Source organism: Psittacula echo (genome assembly GCF_963264785.1).
Source record: "Psittacula echo genome assembly, chromosome: 4".
Classification (NCBI taxonomy): domain Eukaryota; kingdom Metazoa; phylum Chordata; class Aves; order Psittaciformes; family Psittacidae; genus Psittacula; species Psittacula echo.
In genome coordinates this window covers 14,960,037-14,981,604 of record NC_137738.1, presented here as the reverse complement: position 1 = coordinate 14,981,604, position 21,568 = coordinate 14,960,037, and the positions used below count along the sequence as shown (strand labels likewise).

Below are 21,568 nucleotides of genomic sequence, written 5' to 3'. Positions count from 1 at the left end.
GAATGACACAGATTTGTATCTACAAGATGGATATCATGACATTCCCATTCGAAACTGAAAAATAAAAGAAACCCCAAACCCAGGAAAATAAAAACATTCAAGGATAATACAATACACATCCACTTAAAAAATTTCAATGCCAAATGCAAATTAGAAAGACAGATGAAGTACAGCCAGGACAGAATAAAACATGCTTTTGGGTAAGAATGGCCCAAATAACACCCATGTTAGAACAGTCATAAAACAAGACTATGATCAAAAGAAATTCAGTTTTGAGCACACTGCAGATAAGTAACAAGATCTAATTGTTTAGAAAGCCCCTCAAGATTCCATGGCTTTGGCAGAAATGGATTAAAGGGTGAAATGAAGGAACAGAAGAAAAATTTAAACAAGATGATCTGAGAGAGTGAAAGAGACAAAAGCACTGAAAAGAAACAGATTTAGGGAAAGTACTGGTCTACTCTATTCTAACAATAGAGTCATCAACAGGGTATCTGTATGCATTAACACCTAATTTGAGCATCCTGAATTCTGATCTCAAGTTCCAGAGATAGCAACTACATATTTAAAAAGAAAAAATACTTAAATTGTTCATTACCAGAAATAGATTTGCATGAGAAAGGTGCAGAATAAGATTCCTATTTCATTTACAAATATTAAGATCACGAAATTAAGTATCAAAGTTCTAACTCACAGGCTAACACTTCTTTCCCGTTGGCAAAAGCATCATTGCCCCGGGACACAGGAAATAGCACATACAGCGGCCACAGGAAAAAGGCAGTTTGAGTGAGCGCATCAAAAACCGCACAAGGGTTCAGGAGATAAGCATGAGAACCTGTAATTCTGCTTGGTATTCAAAAACAAACATGGAGAAACATCGAATGGGAAACACCATCAACAATGAAAAGCCTAACTTTACTTATGTCTCTCTGAGCACTGACAACACAGGCCAAGGAAAATAGCTCAAACTGGTCAGAAACTTGGGACTGTTCAACAGAAATGGTAGAATCTGCACATGCGGAGCAGCTTCCAAAGCAGTGGTCATGCTCAACAACTTTTCCATTTCTCATTACCTTTCCTCCCTTCAGCAAAACTTGCTGGTACACAGGGTCAGCTACTTTGTTTATTCTGAAGTAGGCGAATGTAAAATGACCAAAGCAACATGAGTTTACCATGGTAGAGAAGCTACTTGACAGAGTAATCCGACATGGCATATGCTGGGCACAAGAGATGACGGCTGATACTCTGCAGTCAGCACATTCTGAACTGCTTGCTGGTTTTAAGTGTTAAATTATTTACTCAATGCTAGGTTTAGACATGTTTTGGTTTGGTTTTGTTTGCTTGGTTCTCGTGTTTTGATTTTTTTTTTTTTTGTGATTTGATTTTTTGTTTGCTTGGTTTTAAGTGTTTTGATTTGGTTCTGTTTGCTTGATTTTAAGTGTTTCGTTTTGGGGGAAAGAAAGGTGCGAGTGGATGGTGTTAAATTTCATATAAGCAAATCACTAAAGTATTACAAAACCAGCAGCTAATTTACCTGCTGCTTTAGAGAACAGCTCAGGGATTAAAATGACTGTTTTCCCCTCCTTCCAGCTCTATGTTAAACATCAGGTTGTCAGAATTGTCCTCATCCCCCAAATGCTACACGTGAAAACTCTAATGTTTGCTTTCAAAACTTTAAGCACAGTGGCTCACATAGCTAAGAGCCACATTAGTGTTCTTCAAAACTATACTGGACTTAAGATCACCCTTTGCCTTGCAGGTTAGAATTGCTCTTCCCCAAGACAGCAGCTTGCCACCTTCTAGGACCTTAAGCCACACTAATGTCTCTCTCGTCTATAACACGTTTCTCTGTTTTAGTCACTGAATATCTACAGCAGCCTAAAGAATTTATTTAACACAACTAAAACACTGTCTCTGATCACCCCGGACTCCTGGAGGTTCAAGAGCAGGACCACAATGGGAAAGGCTGGCTTAAAGATCAAGTGCTAACACTATGCCTGGAGCGATACAAACATCCCCTCCCATTGCTGGCTGCGGTCTCCCACCACCCCCAGCAGCTCCTGCGTGCTCGTTCCACCAGACAAACTGCAGAGGAGAGGAAGCAAACCCCCTTCGTGGACTCACCATCCTTTTCTAGCCACATTCACTACGCATTGCATTAGAAAATCGTAACGGTGTTAAAATATTTTGGCAGGATTTGTTATGGCCAGATCACTCACTTCCTTTCGGACACACAAAGCCTCCTCTGGCAATGAAACAGCCCAAATGTCAGCAAATCCTATAGAACAGAAAACGGTCTCGTCAATGTAAAGCCTAAATGAATCTCCAATTAAAACAAAACTGCATAACATAAAAATACACACACAGAGAAAAGAAACAGCACAGGAATGTTCACTTTTCATTAATTTCTCTTTTTTCCCCACCCTCTAGAAACTTTTTAACAGCATTACAATGCATTCATCACAAGGTGCTCGCTCCAAGTGTTACCAATTCACCGACGGATTAGAGGGCACATTAATAACATAGTTAATATGAAGTGTTTAGAGCCTTTATGTCGGTGACAAATACGACTCAGCCAAATTTCCTGACCACTGAGGCCACGGAGGAACAATTTGGTAGATTTCATCAACAGTTCTAATTATGTTCCTGTCAAGTTGAGAACAAAGTAATCCATAACTAGGGGGCTGCTCGGAGACAGTGCCACGCGAGAGTAATTTATGCCCAGGGCCCTCGCTGTAGTTAGTGTGCACAATGCTTGACTAACAAGTGGGTTCAAAAAAAGGAATTTATTAGGGAAAACGCCACCCTCCCGCTCTGAGCTCATCAGGTACAGGCTCAGAAGGAGCTATGAGGCAAAATCTTCTTGTTCATACAAGCAGATGAAGTCTACACTGGCCTCAGCACGTTTTAAAACATGGGATTTCAGCCCAAAGCATGGCACAGGCTTCTGCCAGAGCTGGGTGAGCCCATTGCTGAGGCCAGGGTATAACCTAGTGCTTTTAAAATACATTTCAGTCTTTGGGACCCTGGCACTGGCAGAGGCTGAGTGGTACCGATGCCCTTTTGCAATCCTATAAATAACAAGCTAATGAAAGATGCAAACGGATTATTAGTAAACTGTCACAATATATGATGCATTTCTTACCACTGAGAAAGGGAAGGATGAGGGGAGGGTAAAAGGGGGAGAAGCTGCCATGTAATTTTGAGTCATTTCCCACCATGATCTATGTTAGGATGCAGCTTCTATCCTTTCAGCCAGGATCATTTTATATATGACACTCTCACTGTATTTCATGTAAGGGTTGGAATGTTTCCCTAGCGCTAGGAGAAGTGCAAAGCCTGGCAGCTGGTCGTTCAGGACCAGCTACTTGCGTAAGTGGTAAGATGTAAAGAGAAAGTAAAACAAAGTATTTCAAATGGAATTAAGAACAGTATCTGTAAACACAGGCAAAACCAACATTAGCAAAAATTAGATTTGAGTGATAACTACAAAACACTTAATGGGTTTTAAAGCACAGATATCTGAAGGTAGCTGTGGGCATACGCTGCTGTCAGCCGTTTTAGACTTTTACTTAACAAGACAAAAACCACAGAACTTACAAAAAAAGTCATTTTACAGCCCTTTCTTTGATAGTGAAGAAACCAGCTTATGAAAGTGTTACCAGCTAGGCAAAGCAGCAGCCTGCTTTAGTGGACTGAATATCAGCTCAGATAAGACAATGCTCAGAGAACTCACTTCAGAGGCTGACTTGCCATGTGGCCCCAGGAAGGTCTCCTTCTCTGCCCATGTTCCCCACTAGGAGAATGAGTGCAAGTGTATGAAGGCAAGGATATTGTCCCCATGTTACATGCCTTGCTAATGGATTTTCTGCTGTATGAAAATGTTTCTGGCTTCACTAAACTATTGGTTTTACTTCACCATTTAAGTATTAGTTGAACACTGGCACAGAGTGAATACAGAGCACAGTTGTGGAGCACTACATCAAATCCCTGAGCTCCTCCTTCTACACTCTACCAAGGTTTCTTATTCAAATCTGCTTGGACCTGTAAATTCTCTGCTGTCAAGTTTAGGGAACTTCCCAGCACCTACTGAGTGGGACAGTATGAGCATCATGCAACTGAAGCTTCACAGAATTATGATTACTTGCACCCTTCGCATCCAATGATAAAAACAATACACTTTACAAGCATGGGTGGCTTAAGCTTCCAAGGAGGCAAAGAGAAAAGAGAAGGAGACAGTCCCATTCTGCAGATGTGAAAAGAGAAACCTCTCTGGTAAATCAGAGAGATGGTACCTTGGAAGCCAAGCAATGCCTGGACATTATAATTCCCAGACTCGTGACTCAGTTACAAGACACACTTCCTTTCCTGGTGAAATGTCATGCAGCTGCATGCTTCTGTTACAGAACACATCTTAACCAAGTGTAGCAAAAGCATGATGATCCCATTAAGTATCTAACATCTAATACCTTGTGAAAACTGATTTAGTGCTTTATCAAATCTCTAGTTTGTATGTAGAGCATTAACAGGCTACATTTGCTAATAAGGCAGATTGACCCATCCCATATATTATCAAACCACATCAAAGTCTGCTGGAGGACATAGCTTTAGCTACTTATTATCCGTTGCATTAACTCTCTCACAAGCTACTCGACCAATACATTTTCCTGTAATACATCTGTCATGATTTTGCAGGGAAATCAGCAATTCTGAACAGTGCAGCAGTTAGATAACAGGACTAAACCCATCATGGTCGCTTGGCTTTCCAATCTACTGTTAATTGGCACAGACAGAAGCCTTTAGAGCTAGACTTGCACAACAGCATGCCACTGCCAGGCCCCAGAGATTCAGCCTCTTACTTAGATTTGTATTTTTAGAGCTTTAGTCATTCACATGATTTCTCCACGATTTATTACATACAAGAGAGATAAAGTTGGATGCCAACACCTTCAGAGTTACAAGATTATCTTTTTTTCTTTCAGCAAAAAAGGGCATCTTATGCAAGAGAACATGTGGCTCAGTATTCAGGAAAAAAAGTGCTAGAATATTGCTAATAATAATGTTAGCAATATTAGATCAAATGAGAACATCTTCGTTGGCTTGGATGCTATGCAACTGTATTACCACATGTGTTATATTTAGGGTCTTATTTGTGAGACTGTATAATGAATTATATCTCTGAAGCCATGCTTCTGTCTGGGAACTTGCATATATGGCTAATAAAGGGCTGAGGTTTATTTGGTTAGATGTTATGTTTTTAAATCACAGTTGCTACTATTTTCTGCTCAATAGTGTTTGTCTATGGACTTGGTAATCCTGAGCCACTATACATGGGTCTCTTACTGACCTTTTCTGACCATTTGACTACTTATCATCACCATAACCCAGAAACTAGTGCTAAAACAAAGAACCACAACCAACACACCAGCCACAACATTCACTTCCAAAAAGAAACCAAATCCACTCAACGGAAATAAAAGTTGTCTCCCTCACCTTGCATATGTGATTGTATATAGCTCTGAAATACAATTATGTTCATGTACAGCCCTAGTCATTCATACTTAATTCTACAGTTTCATTTGCTTTCTCTTTATATAGTTTCTCAAGGGCTGCCATCTTCTTCTCCCTTAGAAATTTTGCCCTTCCATATTTTCAAGCACAACCATAAACAAGTAAAGGCATTTTGGGGGTGTGTGAGGATATTATTAGAAGTTTTGTAGTAGTAGTTTCTTGGTGATCCCAGATTCTATTAATGACAGGTCATTTTTAATCACCAACTCAGGCAGGCCAATAGAGTCTTCTACCAGGCAAAACTTTCAACAAGCAAAGTTCTAGCCAGGGGTGACAAATTAGCTTAAAAAAACCCAAAAAACCAACAACAAAAGCTGGTCAAGTTAACACATCATAATTCTACATTACTGAACTGCAAGTCTTCAGAGCTTTATCCTTCCCTCCCCCCTTCCTTTCCCTGTGCATTTTTCTTATTCTGTTTTTATGTTGAAATCACAGGAACTACGCAGCCTAGCAAGGCTGTAATCGCTCAGCAGGAACCTGGCACAAGCACAATGCAACCACCGGCCAGGCAGCAGAAAATGAAGGAAATCTTTCTCTCCCTCCCTCCTAGGTTTCTTAAAAGGGGCTCGGCGTGAATGAATCTTCCCGGTAGCCACCAACCATTTCTTATTCCTTCCGAGCAATCATCAATTTCAGCATCAAGTGGTTTAGTGGCTCTACAACTAGTAGTGGCAGCGGACTAAGCCCAGCATGCAAGCGTTTTGGCTAATTTAAAATCCTTGTGCTGCCGAATCAAACATGACAAGACAACAGTAAAAAGAGAGGCTATTATCCCAAATGAGAGTCGGCGTATGAGTGAAATTGGCTTGAGTGGCAGAGACAAAAGAGGTGGAAGAAGGAGGGACGAGTAGGCATGATAATACCAGACACAGCACACATTTTCTCTCCCATTTCCAGTGCATTCACACATATCGCTACCTGGAGGGAAAAAAAAGGCAGTGTTTCCAAAGTTCAAGGCCAGGCAGAAAAAATACATTTAAAAAGATTCAAAATAAGTTAGCACCTGGTAAAGCATCTGCCCCATGGTTATGGAGAAACAACTTACAAGAGAGGTCACCCTTACATTAAAAACCCTAACACTCTGAATTCTAAATCTGCCATTTCCTACCTGAATTCATGTCTTGTTGCCCAAAGTTCATTACCACAAGATGAGGATCAGAAGCACCAATTTTGAATAGAACAACCTTAAAATAAGAATAATCTGTGGTGTGGCTACTGGTGAATAGCTACTACACACACAGAGCTCACCAAGTGCCTTCAAGGAGCTGCTGGGGAGGGAAAGTGGAGGCCAAAGGAATTAATTTTGCAAGGCATTTGGGAGACCACGAGCAGACTGATGATGTTCAGAGCCATGAACCCTGGCGATGGCTTGCAGCTCACAGAATGATGACCTGTGGGATCACTGGAGAGCAAGAAGTTGTCTTTTGCAAGATTAACAATTTAAAAGTGCTGAAATTAATTTTGTTTAATAGCTGTGGGTGCAGACTCCTTACAAAGTAGGTTGCAAGGTCAGCAAGCCTCCTAAAGCCTTTTAAAAAGCAGCTTTTATAGGGACAGTAGATTTAGGGTGGCTTAGGGCTTAAAGATCTAAAAAGCAAAAGAAGTGTAAGAGGTCATCTCCTACCACTTCCAAATCTTGGGTGAAGACAATGTTTCACTCCTTGTTCTGTAACATACACTTATTGTTACATTCAAAGCTACTGGAGGCAGTACTGATTTCTTAGGGTAGGCAAGGTGAAAAGACATTAAAATTAAACATGAGGACCAGATTAACTGGTAGACAGGCTCAGAGTCACGCTGGAATGTGCCTACCTGTGTTGCAAAGAGACAGGGAGGAAAGAAAAATTAAATAAATATATAAACAAAACATTAGAGAATGAGAAACTGGGAGGGGAAAGACAAGGGCAGGGAGAGTGCTCACACCCTTGTCATCATTCAGAAGTAGTTCACCTGTGATTCACATCTGCCTTCTTATACAAGACCATTAAACTCTAAATTACTGTACTGTACAGGGTGTTTCAAGGAACAGCTGGGCTCAACACTGAAACCTAAATCAACCATTTAAAAGACACTTGCTCAGCTTCACAGCGCAGTACGTGTGAGCTATCACTCACAAAATATCAAAATATGCTGACCAGTGTTCCCTTATAGGTCACATTTGCCCGACATATTTAGCAACAGCATCTAATTGCACAGTGAAGTTCGTAGCGAGCACAAGTTCGGGAAACAGAAACAGGGCACTTGTTTTACACTACCACGTAGGATGGTCTGAATTTGCTGAATTAATCAACATTGCCTTGAAAAGTATTTGCATTTTGTGTGGTTGGGCCTTTGTGAAAGGTGGACTCCAATCCCAAAAAGTATGCATTACAGTGCAAAAAACCATTCAGTACTTATACAGATGCACCTGGTCTTGCAAAAATACCTTCCAGTAAACCGAGAAGCCAAGGTGAGGATATAATCATAATTGATATAGTACATGGGTTTTGTTGCATCCTGCCTACTTTAAATCCTTCCCTCCTCCCACTGTGAAGGAAACACAGGGTTTACTTTTCAGATTAGAACCAAGAGTAAAATGTCAAGCAGTGGACGTGTGCAAGCTGTCAATACGCAGCCTGACCTAGGATAGGGATGCATTACCCAACAGGGAAACCCAGCCACAATGGCAAGAAGAAGCATTTCACAGGCAGCCTGGAGGAGGGAAGCGTTGTCTTCCGTAATGGAATTTAGCTGCTATGATCCTGAAGATGGAGGGGGCCATTTCCCTGGCAATGAGGTAACTGACAATCATTAGAGAGGACAGAAATAATTCTGCTGTGAACCTGGTGCTGACAGTGGCAGAAGCAAACACACCAGCAATTTTTCTCTACCCCTTCCACAGGGAGTTAGAACAAAGAAAGGAGCCCATGGGAAATATTTAAGACATCACAAGAAAATCATTTTAGGTGCATATTAATACTGCCACTGAATACTGTGTGCTTTCAGGCTGATGTGAGCTGCTGTATATGGTGTTTGTTCCCCCTTTTTTTGTTTGTCTCGAAGTTGAATTTATAACCCCACACAGCACTTCAAGAAAAGCCCAGTTCACAGTTCAGCAAGGCACTGCTTAAAAGGCAAGCCTGATACAGGTCCTTAGGGCATCTCATCCATCCTGCACTTGGATGGCATTCTCCACCAAGGGACCCCATTAGGAAGGAAGGGCAAACTGAAATCCTAACCCAAAGCAACCTGAAACAGCACCGGCATACTGGTGTAGCAGCGATGGATGAGACTCCATTTGTCTTCAAAGCATGGGAAGCCAATATATCTGCTTCGTTGCAAACTCAACTTTACTTTCCAACCTTGTAGTGTACTTAAAACACAGATCAGCTTTCTATCTGGGGATAAGGCAGCAGAGAAGCATCACCCAAGACTCCAATTAAACAGATTGGGAGTAATGCACTTCCAATGCAACTCCATACAGCAAAACACCCTGAGATAATACTTTCTGTGTTTAGAATGAATTGCCCAGGAAAGCACTGTCACAACCTAAAAAAGGTTTCCTTTTCCCTCCATACAATAGAATAACTCAGAAGCATAGTATAAAGCTTGTTCAGAAATGCAGTTGCTGTAGGAACACTATCAATCCTGGAGATATCCTACTCTCCCTACAGGAGGTTAGGCCCTTCCATGCGGGAAGAAGCAATGTGTTTGTTCTGTAGCCAAAGTAATTTTAGACTTACCTATTCGGGTTTATATTTACTGTTTTAGTTTATTATTAGTTTTGTATTGGTGTTGAACGACCAGAGTTGTGAGACTTGTACTTCTCTGGAAGTCGCCAAGCTAAACTTAGGTCTGGCAGAAGTAGATAAAGTTTTACTCTGGGAAAGGTGATTCTGTTTATACCAGGTCTGAAGATGGCCAAACAAGCTTCCTTCAATGCTGCTTGCTAAAAAAATAGTTACGCTAAAGTAGGTGTAATTCCCTCATAGATAATATATGTCTTTGAACTTTTCTTCGCATGTTAGTATAGCAAGCATGTAACATCACAGCACAAATTCACATTCTTCATTCAGTTTCAAGGAAAGTTTTAAGGAGAACACAGATATTCCAATACTGTAACATGAAATACGCCTGGTAGAAAAGCATTATAGTTTTGCAAGCTGGTCATCTACTTATAGGAATCTCTAGCCAGGGCTCTTATTTGGAGTTCCGTGTTATCTATTGTTCTAGGTGACATCCTCCTGAGGTGCCAGGAGCTGTAAGTGCACAGAAGACCACCATGACCAATACATACTGCAATTCAAAGAGACCAGCCAGAGAACTGCTTGGAATTGAACGCACATGTTTCTTGTGCTCCAGTCAGGAGCCTAAATCTAAAGGTCATCCTGTCCTAGTGTTGCACCATATCACCTCTAGCGCCAATTAGGCTGACCAGAACTGTATATATCTATCTGCCTATTCAATTCATATCAGGAAGAAAAGAGAAAGAAAAAAAGGAGGGGGGAGAAAGGGAAGCAGCAAGGTCAGGCAGTTGTGTATGAGCCACATACCTTGGACGAGTGACAGCAACCTCACACAGACCCAAACCCCCACCCCAACATCAGAAACTCTGCTTCTTCCTGCTCACTGCACAATTAATTGTTAATGACAGCTCACTCCAAACGCCAGGCCAGTTCTCTTCCTATTGGTCTTCAAGATCACAAAAACATCTCCCGCCAAAAGCTTTTGTATGCATCTGTGTTTACTGTATCTGTAAATCCAGCGAGAAGGCTAACCAAGGTATTCTGCTAATCTAGAGAACTTAATTAGTGTGACCAAAGATGAGGCCAGCTATGCTCTCTGCCATACTGAGAGAGCTCACAGAGTGCCATCCTAAGCAACTGCAAAACCTGTATGGATGGGACATTCTAACAAGCTGTGCCAAGCCTCCTATTTAAACTCTCTGCTTCAAAGTTTTGACCCTTTTTCCCCCCATACAGCAGACTCTGAACAGGTCCTGGACAGCAGGAGAGTGGGAAAAATGCAAGAAAGGCCCTCTTCAGTCCTGTGCTCCTTGGGATTGAGCATTAAACAAAGTTGCTACCTCAAAAGCTTGTTTTTCCTCAACCTATAACATTCTAAAGACCTCTCAAAAAAGGTCTCTACAGCCTAGAATACAGCAGTGAAACATGAAGTCCAACCACTCCACACCATTGCTGTGCCTCGGTAGTTCTTCCTGCCCACAGTACAGCAGTATTTGAGTGACTTGCAAAGGAGGGGGAAGAGCTGGAAAATTAAAACTGAGGTCTTGACAGAAAACAAAAGAAGGGAGACCTAAGTCAGTCAGCCTCAGCTGCAAAATTATTTCTATGGGCTTCTGCCACTGCGTGATAGAGGTGAAGAGCTTCTTTTTCTCAGAAACACCAAAAATGTCGGATTCTGACAGTGACTGCTGATAAGTGTGTGTGGATAGATAGATAGATAGATAGATAGATAGATAGATAGATAGATAGATGGTACTAACTTCACTGAAATCATTGCCATACCCAGAATTACTAAGCATCAGCACTAGGAGAAATATCAAGCCTTGGTCATGAAACCTAATGTTAATTCTCTTCACCCCACCAACTTTACTACCTAGCAACTACGAGGCCAAGAGACACTATGCCATATAATGGTTTTCCCAAAGCCATGGTTAAGACTCAAATGAATCTGATGCTCTTTGCAATGCTTAGAAAAGTGGGAAACTTACTGTTTTTATTAGGGGAAAAAGAATAAAGAAAGAAGTCTTGCGGTTGCCTTTGAACTACTGGCTGCACCACTGGGACAAACACATTCAATATCAGGAAGAGAAGCACTAGAAGGGCATTTATATGCAGTACAAGAAAGAAAAAGAAAGAAGAAAAAAGTGTTATGACATGTCCTGTTCTTATTCTGATATAACTTAAAAAAATAATAAAGCATCCTTCTATCAGAAAGGATGTCCCCTATTTTCAACAGGATTTTAGGTCTAGTCCATGTAAAGGATTTCCAAACCAGCTGTTATTGTAGCAACGAGACATGGTAAGAATATTGAACAAATTAATCAAAGCACCCTGATTCATGGGGGAAAAATAAAAGAAAATAAACCCCCAAGAAAACCTGAAGCTGAGAATAGAGCAGGGCAGCAAAAACTGAATAGATTTTTTTGTCTCTTCTCCCTCAGGCACATAGTTGCAGTCATCAGGGAAAAGTCCAAAGGAACTGAGGAAATTCATTACCGATACAGCAAAGCATGGTCAGGGGGACATTTGGGGTTCTGTTTTTCTACCTTTCCTTTTCATACAGAGATGAAGCATGAAGAGACTTTTGGGACCTGACCATGTTACAGAGCGGGAAAAATGTGCCTCCAACCCCACTCCACAAACCATTCCATCAGCAGAAGTCTCCGTCAGGTCGGAGACAGACTAACTTCTCCAAGGTATTAAATTAAAAGATGTTGAATTAAGTTAAACGCCCCACATTGAATTGACGTTTCCCTTTTTTAATGCAAGCTAAGATTGATGAAAAATACCACTTATCTACATTAAGGGTCAAAATACCCAGCAAAAGAAGCCTCTGGTTCAGCGCGTCAGAGCAAAGTCAGTCTTACATAATCCGGGGACCAGAACGCGGATCACATTCTGATGATCCAATTAATGGTGGGATACTTTGCAATCAGCCAGGAAGCAAGGCCCCTAACAGATTGTGGGGCTGTAACATCAATTTCTTAAGTGCATTTAAAGGATTACAAATGTTAGTCCTGGCTTGAGATTGAAACACCTATTGAGGTGCTCTGAACCACATTACAGTAATTGGGTACCTGAATTAATGCCATTTCTTCTGATGGGCGAGTTGAATACATTGGAATTAAGGATTTCTTTTGCTGTGTTTCACTTTCAGCTTCTTTCTTCTTTTTCCTTTCCTTCCTTAGAACATAAATCTGAGGCAGAATATCTCTTTTTATCTAGATAGCTTTAATTACAGCCCTAAGGCACCCAAGTACTGTCCTAATTTTACCTTCTGCATTTGTTTGGGTACACTTCCTTTATTTTATTTTTTTTTCCCCTTATTATTTTACTACACAATGACATTAAGATAGGAATAAAATTATCTTTTCTTGAAGCTTCAGGGGGAAGGGGGAATAGGCTGTTGAGAGATGGAGAAAGAAAAGTCCTTCTTTTCTTTCCCATATCCCTCTTCCACTATGTAAGTGGTTTTATGCAAGCACCAGATACTATTTGCAGTGTTTTACTCCTCTAGAGAGCTAGAACTAGGGCTGCCTCAATTAGTCTTCTATTCCTTCTGAGGTCAGTTCAAGTAAAGGTCTCAATCATATCAAATTGGCAGGAATGCTAACTACCTGGGTATTTCAGACCATAGAGGGTGCAGCTAAAGGGCTTGAAAAGCAGGTAGCTGGTTTCAAGAGTATTCAGTGAATATTTGACATAAAGCCATACCTGACTAACCTTACCTGGTATATGAAGTGGTTAACAATCTAAAATAGGTTAGGGCATAGGCTTGTTTGTCAGGCCTTTTAGCCAGGCAGTGACTCTATCAGACTGCAGCACGCAGCATATAGGACAAACATTTTCCTCTTGCATCATAGGAGTTTTGATAATTAGAGTTATAACAGGGAATTCCATCCATTTTATCCTCAGTGTATGTGGCACTGACATTTCAGTGACCTCGGCAGTGATTTCTCACTTGCAGCTAACTGGAATGTACACAACCATGATATAATGATCACGCTGTGAAAAAAGGGGTGGGAAACAGAGCATGGTATTCCAAGTATTCCAGTCCACTCTATACATTTCATTTATCCGGTTACAGCACATCAGACCTCATTTTTTTTTTGAGGTCTATCGGTAATTGAAGTTATAAATATGCATGCAAGTATTGGCACATAGACATATTTTATATTTCATATGTTATATATCCTTCTGGAGGTATTCCAACTTTTTGTCCTATATTCAGGATTCCATAAGAAACTGTGATGCTGCAGTGATTCTGCTTTAAATTTGGTTTTGCTTAAGATAACAGTGAAGATACAGAAGCTATTTATCTTCATTGCCAGTTAAGAGGAAATCAGAGCGTATACCTTAGGGGAGCTAAGGAAGCACAGTGATTTACCAGGCATATGAAGGAAAGACAGCTTCTAATTCAATAATAGAACTTTCTGACGCTCAGGAGAAAGCGGTTTGCATGGTCTGGTCAGATAACCTTTTACAGTTAACTATTTTATTTATTTATTTCCTACCACATAAGAAACATCAGATTTAGGAGTCACTGGGGACCACTCAGCTGTGCTCCTTGTTTCTCTTGAATGGTTTTGAATGTTCCTTAATTTCCCATCCCCACTAATGTGGGATATTCCTAGAGTTTAGAAATAACCCTTCTGAAACACAATAAAACCTACAAACCATCTCCACATAAGAAATGATTAATCAGAAGATAGACATAGCTTCATTGTAAGTGCCATACAATGAAAGAGGAAATAAGGATTTTCAGGAAGTGTCTTGCCAATCTCAATTCAAATTTCAGAGCAGTTTTTGACTCATTAGATCATGCTTGCTGAAATGATTTACATACAGATAATGAAAATGTAAAACCCTAAGGACTAGTTAGCTGTTTAGCAGTGTATACATTTTTATATAACCATTTCCATGCATCTAGTTTAAAATTCATTAACAAAAATTAATTGCTGCAAGGTGGTCTACATTGCACAGCATGAAACTTCAATACGCTTCCTAAATCACTGCTTTCTATCAGTCCTCCAGTGACCCAAACTTTGTGGTCTTGAAAGCGTTCACTACCAGTTTGCAGCAAAGCTCGTATTTTTTACAGTTAGTGAGAATCAGCAACTGAACCTCAGGAAATATTTGGGCTTGTTTTTAATATCTCAGTAATATTTTGGAGTAACAGAAAACTTCCTCCCTCTCCCCCTTGTGCAAACGCAGTGCGATGCCCTTAGGACTTCACCGCAGAGACACAGCTCCAACACCGACTGACCTCACTTTCATTTTGGACACAATCTGAAGTTTACTAAATTCATAAGGAGATCTTACATTAGCTTCAGTATATTCTGTAGTTCAAGCATTCCAGTCCTATTCCCCCTCCCTCTTGCCTGAAAAGCCTTAATTGAGCTTTGCTGTGTGAGCATTAACTATGTTGTTGCCATGGCACATTCAGCATGAAGTGCCTAGTGGTAATACCATCCAAATGTCTGTCTGCTTTTTTATGGCTTGGGTTAGGGAAAAAATAAAGTTATTTTTCATAAGTAATTATCAGAAATTGGTCTTGAAATTTTACGAATTATTTGGGACCCAAAGAGGGGGGTTAAGGTTCACTTTTTAGTAATAACATCTAATGGATAAAAAGTAAAAAGAGTCTTTCCACACTCTTTCCATCGTATTTCCCAAATATTTACAGTGTACACCTTGGATTTGAAATAAGCCAGGGAGAACTAATGCATTGTTTACACTTGGAATCCGAGGTGGCCCTGTCCCAGCAGGGCAGTACAATGAGCTGTATCTTTCCTTTCTCAGTACTTATCTTAATCTTAATAACTAGCCAGACAACTGACTCCAGAGTCCTGCGCTTATCGACTGGAATTCGTCATGTGCACACAAGAGAAGACAAGAAATGCATTATATAACAATGTCATACAAATCATTATCTTTTAATATTTAAAAGTATGCATTCAAAGTCTGATATGAAACCATTTTGGTTGAACTCAATTCCACTGGTTGTTATTAAATTTGATAGCAAATGAACAAAAATACACTTGTAATGTATTTATCTGCAGGAGAGTTTATTTGCAACAGATCAAAAGGCTGCTTCTTACTGCGTTTTAGCTACTGCTATCAAATGCAATCTGCTTTTAAACATGCTTTGATATGGAAGACTATTTTCAAAACAGGTTAATAGGAAATATATATATATATATTTTTTTTTCCCCCCTAAGTCTCCCGAGTACCAAGAAATAGAGAGTGAACAGAGAGTCTATTGTGCCCTCACTGTAGGTTTACAACATGACTTCTTTGAAGCAAGTTTATATAAGCAAGAGGAAAGCCATTTCAACTGCACCCACCAGGCACTTGGACCATGCTCTCAAAACTGTCATACAGATTTTGGTTCTGGAATCTCACACTAAATGGCTTCCTTTTTGCCAGGAAACAGAAAGCCACATGCCAGAAGTGTGTGAACCACAGCACTGGGGGTACTCTTTGCTGATCTCAGGCTGGTTTCCTGTGAGGGCGTTCATGTCTTTCTCTGCACCTCCATGGTAAGAACTGCTTATGTGCACCATGGAAGGAGGAGTAGATGCACGTGAAGAATAATGATTAGGAGCCCACTCCGGCAGAAAGAGAGGACAATGATTTTTTGCACAGACCCTGTCAGTAGTCCATCTCCCTTTGCCTGAAAAAGGATAAGAGAGAAGATGGGTACCTCGCACACTGACATTATAACATGCACTTGAAGTGAACTTATACAAAATAAATATGAGTTAACAAAGATGTTGTAAATTCACTTCTCTCCTCTGCTCCCTTTGCTCTACCCATTCTATAAAGCTTTACTCATGCTAAGTATTAACACCCTCAGCAATGGGATTCATACAGCATAAGACACTGAAGTAAAGACTATCATTGCTAGTGCCAGCTTTTCCCAAATTTCTCTTCCACATCAAAAATTTCTGAAGTACACCCTAGGCCAATCCTCATGTTAAATCACAGACCACAGTAAATCAATTAGTTAATCAATCTCATCACAAAATCAATTAACATGAACTAAGAAATCCCTAAGCAGACATATTCTTATGTGAACAAAGGTCACCCACCGCAGCCTTTGTATGTCTGTTCATATTAGTGTAAGCCCAGATTTAGAAGGGAGAAGTTTTCCTGTGATAACAGTTCTTTGTATTGATGTGTCAGCACAGACACCCAGTCTCCTTGTATGTCTGGCAGAGATCATCTATATTTTTACTTGTGTAATAACTAGAGGCCTCCTTCAGAAAGGGAATCTGAGATTTGTGCTCTGATGTGGTTAGATGAGACCTCTTTCAGTATCACCGAAAGCCTTCTTCACCAGGCTTTGTAACAGTACCTGAACAGAAGGGAAAACTGGGCTTCTTCAAGTATGCACCTCAAAAATTGCAAGTGCAAGCAAAAAATGTCCCAAATGTTTGAGCCATGTTGCAAAGCCAATTACTGCATCTATTTGATAAGGTCAGGTTCAGTTCAGTAACAGTTAGGAGAAACTTGGTTTCAAAATGCCTAAAGAAACACCTGATCTGTAACATCTGCAACTTTCTTTCTAATCACAACTAAATAATTACATTTATTAATAAGATTTTATAGTTGTGTGGTAGTTACCACTCAGGGATAATCCACAATTCAATGATAAATCTAGTCAGTCAGATTTGCAACAGACACGGAACCTAAGAAGATGAGGTTACCTCCATACATCACCTGGGGACACCAGACTTCAGGTGCAGGAGGAAGGAAAGACACTGGTGTACACAAGGGTCTATGCAGGATCATAGAATGGTTTAGGTTGGAAGGGACCTTAAGATGATCAAGTTCCAACTCCCCTGCCATGGGCTGCGGTACCTCACACTAGACCTGGTTGCTTGCGTACAACAGAAACTTCTGCAGAGCCAAAACATGGTGGGTAACTTGAATTCTGTGAAATGAAATCTTATAAGTCAGGACTGCAGACTTCTGCTTGCTCACCATCACTACTTATTTTTTGCATATGGTTATGCTATGGGGTTGTTCATCAGTGTAACTCTCCTTGCAGATAATTAAGCTATATTGCACCCATTATTATTTAACTCCAAAATCTGCCACAAGTTCCATGCTCTTTCTGCATCATCCCTTTCCCACTAGAAAAACTACACTTAGCAGCAAACAGGGTATCAAATAAAGGCTGGGACGGGTATTCCAATCCTAGCCAAAGTCAGGGAAAGAACTATGACTGGAACAGTGGAAAATTGGCCTAACTTGGGATAGGGGAGGAAAAAAAATGCAAAGGTATGAAAATGTATTCAACAATGCTCTCTGTGCTCAGATCCAGCGGTGACAGGGCTATAAGCAGATGCATTAGGCTGGAAATACATCAAGGTTAGATTAAGCTGCAGAGTTTCCATTTTATTAATGGTCTTCAATCTGACTCCTTAATAAAATGGAAACCATTTGTAAAATTTTGATCAGAATCCACACTTAGCTTTCAAATACTTGCAACCTTTAGGTATATTCAGGAACAGATTTCAGAAAGCCCATGCCTAAAAATGAAGGAGAGAAGGGAATGAGAAGGAGAAAATGACTCGAGGTGAATCAGTCCTTGAAGTGAATTATTATGTAAACTGTGAGTCAGGCTAAATGAAGAAATCATTGGGACAGCAAGTTTTTTTTGCACGGATCACAGAGATACTATGCTGGACAATGGCAGCATCTCCACAGCAGACTAACTAAAAGGGTAAATACCTAAGATGTTTAAATACTATCCTCAGTGACACATCAGAGCTACTGGAGTGTTGCTAGGAACTGGAAAGCCCGGGTGGCCAATGCGCTGAACGAGTGGGAGCTGCAACTAAAGCAGTGCTGTATCCCTACCAATTTGGTCAAGTTCCCTCTCACCTGCTGGCAAGGAACAGGAGAAAGGAAGGTTTTATCTAACAGCTATGGAGAAGAAAGTGTTGTTGGATAAAATGAAGGTGATAAGAAAGAAGGCTCCTAGAAAAATCACACTGCATTTCTCATGCAGAAGGTAGCCTGCATAGAAAGAAGTTAAAGTTCAGACTTCTAATGTAAAAAGAAACACACATTTAGAGCTATGCAGCAATTTAATTAGCAAACCTGCCAGAAGAGGGGAGAGATAAAAAAAACCACTCTCACAAGTGTGTACACTGTGCTACTGCACTTCTGGTTTCTGAAACCAGAAGAAAAAGTCTTAAAGGAAGTATTATTCACATAATAATAGTAAGTCTGGATTAACTGACTACAGGTTATACAGAGATTTCTGAAGTTACTTCAACTAGGCTTTTTCTCTGCTGAGTGGCTAGATCCAAAGCAAAAGGAACATACTGAAAACAGCATTCAAGTTCCTTTTAGTCTTCAGAGAGCGAGAATCACATCATACAAGATCTCCAAGCAGGATCAGCATGCCAAAAAAAGAAAAAAGATATATATACATATACATGCAAGGAGAAATATCATCCACACTGACTCAATACCTTCAGTAGGGAGAACAGTTGCATTATCCAAGGCCAGGGCCTTTGTTTTCAAGGAGAGGCTTTTCCTAACACTTGAACCTGATGACGTCTATACTAATAAAGCTTACATCCATAATGAAGCATGAGCACTTCCTCTGGGAAGGGCCTAGAGCTATCAGGAAGGACAACATGCTACTGTAACAAATTAAAAGTCTGTTTTTCTCCCTTTGACTTTGATACCTATTTGGATGACATTTGCAGCACTGATGGGGACAACGCTAAGGAAAGAACCACCTTGATTAGCCTAACCAATAGAAAATCATCTGTTATCCCAGGAGACAAATCTGGAACAAATCTAGACACTGTCACTTCACCTTACACCTTAGGTTCATGGTGACCCCAAGAGAAAAGGTGGAATATTTTTATTCAGACTAACTGAACAATGTCTATAGGTGACACCTTCACAGAGCATTTTTGTGAGTCACATTTTTGTGTTGTAAATGCAACTGAAATGCCAGGTAAGTACAAGTGCCTTCTCTATGCAGTGTGACAAATATTTGGGGGTTTGGTCTAGGACAAAACAGGTTTCAAGACAAAAAATCATAGTTACATATGTCCTATAACCTGTATTGCTACAAAACTTTACTGTTTCCTTATAATCTACATAAAACAGCCTCTTCACACATGCATTTTGGCAGTGTGAGAACCACTGAGACAGGCAGGATGTTTTAAGCTGAGACCTTGAAATCAGGTGCATATTGAAGTTAAATAAGGATCAGAGACCCCAGTTCCCATTCACCTATGTGCAAATATTTCCACCACTACTTTTTGAAGTTGATTAGTAAGAAGGCACGGTAAAGCTGATGAATTCAGGTGAAGCTCACCACAAAAAAACAACAGGCAGCTCGTATCTCCAAACAAAACTAGCCAAGTGAGTCAATATCTTGAAGCTTTTTGGAGGACTCTAGCTAGACTTAAACCAAATGCTTTGTAGTGTCCATCTCATACTGAAGGAGAGGTATTTAGCAAGGTGCTAATCCAGTGCAACACACAAACTAGCAGTTTATTTAAAACAAAACTTGATCCGTATTGGGAGCTGAGATATTTGAAGCACACACAAGTAAAACTAATTTAACCTTTGAAAAGTTACCTCCGGAGGGAAGAACAGAAATCCCTTTATAAGATTTTTAAGCACTGCAATTATTGACAAGGACTATATTACTTTCGTTTTCTCTGATCAGAAAAAAAAAAGCAAAGCCACAGGAGACATCAGCAGCTGTCAGGCTGTTTTCCAACTGCAATGAGGTAGTTTACAGTGGGCTTGTGCCAGTCTCTTAAGACCCAGTTAAGAAGCCTTTTTAAAATGCCTTAAAAAGCCAACTCATACATTAATCAAGTTGAGCCCTCATCCATACTTACTGCAATACATCAATTACCATGTCTTCTTTTTTTTTATTTTAATAAATTCCAGTTGACAGCAGACACCTTATTAAGGCTCACTAAAATGATACAATAAGTAAGAGGCTATTAATGTTGCTTTTTTTCCCTGCTGCTATTGTCTTGCCGCACTGGTCTGCAAACAAATCCAGGCTGCATTACAATTAATGCCAATGGAACTCCTTCTAACGACTTCCAGCTTGCTAATTTTTTACGCTAATAATAAAAAAAAGGCATTGCTATGCAAGAACGGCCCCCTTTTATCATGCTCACATGGCACACTAGAGAGCTCCTGCCATTGTTCACATGAAAGACAATTAAACCCAGGAACATCAAACCCAAAAATGACAATCTGCTAACGAGAACTGGGTATTGCTGAATTCTTTTCTCTATTTTCTGAACTGATAGAAAACAATTCTCCAAAGACATTTCCATCCCCCATGCCCACCCTTTGGAAACCAAACCAAACCAAACCAAATACCAGAGTTTTAAGAATACCCTCACTGATTTATGCATCTCTGCTCAGAATTTATTAACTGTGTAAGGCCAGTTTCACTTCACATGTCTACTGCCTCCAGGTTTGAATTCTGGACATATTTCAAGAAATGCAACTATAATATTTTCCACATAGTTTTGTATTTTAAAATAAACACTGTTTCTCATGGTTCATGTTTTCTGAAACACAACATAAAACGCCAAAGGCAGGAGGATAAAGCTGGTGTGGTAACAAGTTTATTTCTCCCAGTCTTCTAGGGAGAATGACAGAGAGCAGAAGGGGTTATAAGGTTTTCTGAAACTAAATACATTCACAGTGTTTATTTTGAGAAAAGGTAACTTCTATTAATCATAGCAAGGTTTGGGTTGGAAAGGACCTGAGATCATTCAGTTCCAACCCCCCTGCCATGGGCAGGGATGCGTCTTAAAGGTGTTTTCATCTAAGCCCTCTCTCATGGAGCTTAAGACCCAGTTTTATAGCAATGTTTTCAGATTTGCATCCGGAATATATAATAAACTGTGTTCTTGAATCGCATGCATTTATATAGAGACACAATATTACATATAGGCAGTTATACTATTTAGTATCACTTCACATGACTTTTGGCCAAGAGTTCCAAAGCATTTCAGTGTTCATTAGTTCTCACAAGATCTTTGAGAAGTAAGTGTTTTATAACTGTTCTACAGGTATGTAAACACAAAGGTTAAGTGATATTTCTAAGGTCATGATACATTAGTGCCGGTAATACAACCGCAAAAATCCAACTATCACCATGAAGATGCCTCAGAAGCTTTGACAGCTCTTCAGCTCAACTAAGACTGAAGCTTAACTCAAGATGCATCCTTATCCACGATCTTACTTGCCTA

At 40.1% G+C, this 21,568-nt stretch overlaps 1 protein-coding gene across 3 annotated transcripts in view; it reads right to left on the bottom strand.

The window, feature by feature from the left end:
• ESRRG (estrogen related receptor gamma) overlaps positions 1-21,568 on the bottom strand; it is a gene marked incomplete at its 5' end in the record, with an annotated part of 375,667 nt that overhangs the window by 230,376 nt on the left and 123,723 nt on the right. The window contains one exon of one of the 3 annotated variants that reach the window (XM_080615780.1): positions 2,220-2,278. The exons of the other annotated variants lie outside the window; for them this stretch is intronic. Within the exon in view, the coding sequence (XP_080471906.1) occupies positions 2,220-2,278 (59 nt within the window). The remainder of the gene's footprint in view (positions 1-2,219; positions 2,279-21,568) is intronic. 3 annotated transcript variants of the gene reach the window in all.